Source organism: Austrofundulus limnaeus, unplaced genomic scaffold, assembly GCF_001266775.1.
Source record: "Austrofundulus limnaeus strain Quisiro unplaced genomic scaffold, Austrofundulus_limnaeus-1.0 Scaffold367, whole genome shotgun sequence".
NCBI lineage: Eukaryota > Metazoa > Chordata > Actinopteri > Cyprinodontiformes > Rivulidae > Austrofundulus > Austrofundulus limnaeus.
This window is the reverse complement of record NW_013952769.1, coordinates 100,538-105,768: the sequence shown is the minus strand read 5'-3', so window position 1 is coordinate 105,768 and position 5,231 is coordinate 100,538. Positions and strand designations below refer to the sequence as shown.

Sequence of the window (5,231 nt, the reverse complement as noted above, 5' to 3'; positions counted from 1 at the left end):
CCCCCCCACACACACACACACACACACACACACCACCAGCACCATCTTTAAGTACTGTAATGGATTAAATGTGTCACTGTACACCTCTGGCTGTTATTTCATTGGTCTTGTTGGACTCAAACTCTTTCTACAAACTGAAATTGTTTCAAGAGTTATTTACAGCAGGTAAGATATTAACTGTTATTAACCTTTCCACAGAACCACAGGTAAAATGCCCAACTTGTCATTTGATGGCAGAAGCCAGCCGTCTAGCTTCCAGGTGTGCAGCTAGCTCCTTGGCTCCCAGTTTCCCTCTAACACGGAGGCCCTGAGGGTGATTCCTGTGCCAGGGTTTGGGCTCAGCGAGGCTAATTGTGTGTGGAAATGTAATGGCTGACCTCGCTTTAATTCCCCCTACACTCCACTGGATGCTGGAATGTAGGTGATAGGACAGACAGCAGCCAGAGCTGCTGATGTGGAAAAGCAGGAGGTGATGAAGTGTGAGTAATAAGGGAGATTGAGGAGAAGCTAAAAGAGAGGAATGTGTTTAATTAGGTTGCTAATGAGCTTTTTAATGCATCAGGGGAGGGCAGGCCCAGTGCTGTGATAGGCGAATGGGTAAGGGATGTGTGTGTTTGTGTGTGTGTCTGCATGTTCCGTTGGCGTTGTGTGCCGATGACATGCCAATGATTAATTTATGGCCTGATCTGTATGCAGCAGCGGCAGTGATAGATGGAGGAGCTGGGTGTGTTTGTGTGTGTGTGTGTCTGTGTGTGTTGTCAGAGCATGATTTAGGGAGCGTCTCCTGCATTTCGTGTGCACGTCCGGGGCCGCGGACGGCTCGCTGCTGCTCACTCGCTATTGGCTGCTGAGTGATGCTGGGGCAGATAAGGGACAGAGAGAGGGGATATGAGATGCTGCTCTATCTGTGGAGCATCTTCAGCTTCAGGGCTGTTAAAAACAAGGACACTGGCCCAGGAACAAAGGACGTTCGGACACTGTCTGCAACCTGTTTTTTTAAGATAGCGGAAAAATACGTTGAACTTTTATTAAAACTGGAGGCGTGATGAATAGATTTAGCCGAGTGTTTGAGTTGTTTAGAGCAGATGAAGCTGCAGATCAGCAGTTTTAAAGCGTATCCCCCTGATGTTCTGTTTCTTAGCATCTACAATCAGAGATAAAGTAGCTAAGTACAAACACTTTGTTATTGTACTTAAGTAGAATTTTTGGGTATCTATACTTTACTTGACAGTCTACTTTTTACTTCTACTTCTTACRTTTTTACACAATTATCTGTACTTTCTACTCCTTACATTTTTAAAACAAAGAAGAAGTAGAAAGTCAGGGGCGGATCTAGGATTTTTCTGAGTAAGGGGCCATCAGGGGGCCACAATATTCATAGAGGGGCCGAGTCTTTGTTCAACATCATTTCACTCAAATTCCCAGTGTATACATTTTACACTTCAAACACTTGTAATGTAATGTATTGTTTTTTTAAAGTTACCACTTTACAATAAGGCCCCCCTTATTGTAAAGTGGTAAAATGGTACCAAAAATCTTGCACAGTAAAATCTCCTCACCAGTTTTTCATACATTATACTTTACAAAGATAAAATATTTTCAAACACACATGTGAGAAAATCCAGCCATCATTTGTCAGATGAAAGAATTTTTTACAGGATTGTTCACATTTTAAGAAGAGAAGAAGAATTCTGTCAGCTTGATTCATTCAGGACTTTATTATTTGACTCATTAACACAACTAGTGTTTGAACATGGAACTGCATCCACCATCATCACTCCCAGGTAGAGGACAGATGAGTGACAGGACAGGGGCACTTCAGGGGGCCAATCAGATTTCAGCTGGGGCCAATGCCCCTGTGGCCCCGCCCCTAGAACCGCCCCTGTAGAAAGTTGTTACCCTTTTTTTCCCATTTTTGCATGTTATTGTGAAAAATAAATACTATCCATATAAACTGTGCCTCCTAGATAGAGTGAATTTAATTGTGGTTGAATGAGAAGTATATATATATATAAAATTCTGATACCGTCACACTCCAGCAGGATATACTAATCATTAAAATAAAAGGACTGTACTTAAGAAGTATTTGTATTTCATGAATTATATTATTGTATTTGGCTGCAGCCCTCAGATAGATTTTCATTTTGGAGAAAAGCTTTGTGCAGCCTTGATATATGTATATAAACTGAAACAGCTGGACTAGTGCATCCTAAATTTAACATTAATTAATTATTTTAATACAACAGTCATTTCTACATCTTTTGGGGAGGTCACCGCCTAATAAATGTCCTTACAGAAAATCTAACTGCTCATTTTAAATCAATAATTTTACTTTTAATACTTAAGTAAAAAAACACATCAGATACTTTAAGACTTTTACTCAAGTAATATTCCTAAATGAGACTTCAGCTTTTACCAAAATAATTTTTTGGTAAGATACTTGTACTTTTATTCAAGTATCACTTTGTGGTACTTTATACAACACTGTGTACAGTCAGAATCTATCTGCAGAAATGAGCTCTCAGATTAAAGCTGAGCACTTAGCGAGGTAGCAGTGACTCGTAGCGTTTGTGTTTAAGGAGCAGTGAACTTGTCGCTGACCCATGTTGTGTTGTGTTGTGTTGTGTTGTGTTGTGTTGGCAGGGACCTGCTGCGGCTCGGAGGAACGCTGCCGGGACACAACAGGAAGAGCCCGGACAGCAGCCAGGAGATCATCCGGCAACAGATGAGCCAAACTCTCCCCATCAGAGTGTGAACTGCTGCAAACTGGAGGGAAGGAAAAGAAAAGAAAAGCAATGGCAACTACCCACGCTGTGAGCCAGAGAGCCTGATGTAAATTTCATTTAATAAAACAAAAAAGAGAGAGAGAGAGAGAGAGAGGAAAATAGAAGATGGAGGCCCCGGCTCTGTGAAAGTGGACCCTTTTTGGACATTTCTTTCCCACCGGAGACTTAACGTCTGTACAAAGAGAACTCGCCATTGCAGTGTGTGTTCATTGACACTTGTGGATTTGTGACTGTTGACATGAAGCCAAACTTCTTCTTGCTCCCTCTCAGGTTGTGTTTTTGCATGCCTGCATGTGTTTTCTACTGGTTGGGAATCCGTCTGTCCTCCCGTCCTCCCAGGCGAGCTCCCAGAGACGATTCAGCGTCGAGGCGACGCGACAGTGCCAAGATGAATAACTTCAACGCAGCTTGACCTCTGTATGATTTCACATCACTCCAGACTTTTCCGCTTTTTTTTCTTTTTCTTTTGATCCCAACCAAATATATTCTTTAATATTTTGAAGGAGAAAAAACAAACAAACAAACAAAAAAAAAAGCTCTTCATCTGCTTCCTCCTAAAAAGTGTCTTCCACTTGTACTGGGAGATATGTGTGTCACAAACCTGTACAAAGCCTCCGAGTCTTCACACCGTCCCCCCGTCAGAGGGGACATACAGCTGACACTGTGCGGGACACGTCATGTGCATGTCCCCCCCCGCCCACATCAGAGGGGACATACGCTGTGCGGGACACGTCATGTGCATGTCCCCCCCTCCACATCAGAGGGGACATACGCTGTGCGGGACACGTCATGTGCATGTCCCCCCCCCCACATCAGAGGGGACATACGCTGTGCGGGACACGTCATGTGCATGTCAAAGTGGAAAAACCTTCATAAGAAAAGTTCGAAGTTCCACAGAAACACTGTTGCTTTGATGCATCGGGCTTTAACGCCCACGTTTTCCTATTCTTCTTTGATTCATACTCACATTGTTTCAAATGTTATTTTCTGTGAGGGGTTTGTGTCTTTTTCTTTTATTTTCTTTCTTTTTTCTTTTTTTTTACTGAAGCTTAACTTTTTTATTACACTGCTTGTTTTTTTCTGACATTATAAGAAGCCGGACAGACAGGAATGAGTGAGTGAAAGAAATGTTGCACTCAGACAGGTTAATTACCTGTAAACCCACTGAGCAGACTGTGTCAGGGCTGCTGTCAGGCTTTTATTCAGGAATAAAAAGCGCTCCTGGCAGGGCCACATCGTGCGTTTTACTCTGGAAATCTCGTCTCAGCAGGATATTTTAAAGGGACACGGTCACGTTGAAGTGTGTTTCTGTGTAAAAAATGCTGAATAGATAATATCTTACCTGTCATCGAACAACCTCAGTTTGAAAAAAAAAAATACAGTTGCGCCTGTATCTCACTGGGCTTCAGCTGCAGGTGACGTGATGTGAACATCTTTAATGAGGGAGTCTGAACTGCAGCAACTCAGTCAGCTCAGTTTAGTTTGGAACTCCAGAGCTGGGTCGAAAAATCAAAACAATCAAACCAACTTGAATAATTATAGGTACAAAATGTAAAAGAAAAGTGGATGAGGGGGTAGAAAACGTGCAGCACACAGCTTATCTTTGTTTTTATATGTGAAGACAGAGGGTACAGTGATGATCAATAAGCTCAAAAGATCACTTATTGATTTAGAAATGATTCTGTTTCCTCTCGGATTCACTCAGAAGTGCTTCATGCAGTTCTTTTACTTTATTTAAGACCTGGAGCTCACTGTGAGAAAACACTTTCCTCTTCCCGTCACTTGTGTGCCTGCTGTGTGTGTGCTGGACGTTCACGTTTAAATTGTGCAGCAGACAACTTTGTTCTGCTGCAGACTGAGTTCAAGCTGCTCCCAGCCACTGAACATGTTGGAGCTCTTTGTCAATCTGACGCAGAGACTGAACAGCACAGCTAGCTAAAATATTAGCTTTGCTAAATCACTAAACAGGTAAGAAAATAGACCATTTCGTAGGTTGCTATTAAAACACCGTTGGAACTGAACATATTTAACCTGTAATTTACTGTACATCGTCATGCAGAACTGATGTACTGGCTCTAAACTGGTTCATGTTAAACTTTACTTTTAGATCAAAGAGGACTTTTTTCCAGATATCTAAAAGCTATAAATCAGTTTTTTTACCTTGTTTTTGTAGCGTTTTTGTTGCTACAGTTAGATTATATTGTTAGATGGATACTGGCTGCGTCCAAATTCAGAAGCTGGGTCCTCCGAAGGACCTGGCCTACTTAGACCGGGTAGGTCGGTGTGAATTTGGACGGTCTAACCTCCTGTCCTTACCCTGGTGTACGTGCGGTTGCCTAGCAAGTGTGACAAAGCTAAACAGAAGCAAAATTAGATCAAAATGAGAAAAATATGAATATATTAGCCTTATCAATATCAAAAAAACAATAAAATAAGTTTAAAGGC

At 41.9% G+C, this 5,231-nt stretch overlaps 1 protein-coding gene across 1 annotated transcript in view; it reads left to right on the top strand.

Moving 5' to 3' along the window:
* Positions 1-4,950, top strand: part of LOC106528280 (ephrin type-B receptor 3) — a gene marked incomplete in the record, with an annotated part of 15,055 nt that extends 10,105 nt beyond the window's left edge. Inside the window, 1 exon segment of the mRNA XM_014023415.1 lies at positions 2,643-4,950. Coding sequence (XP_013878869.1) covers positions 2,643-2,755 — 113 coding nt within the window.
* Between the last annotated feature and the right edge of the window lie 281 nt (positions 4,951-5,231).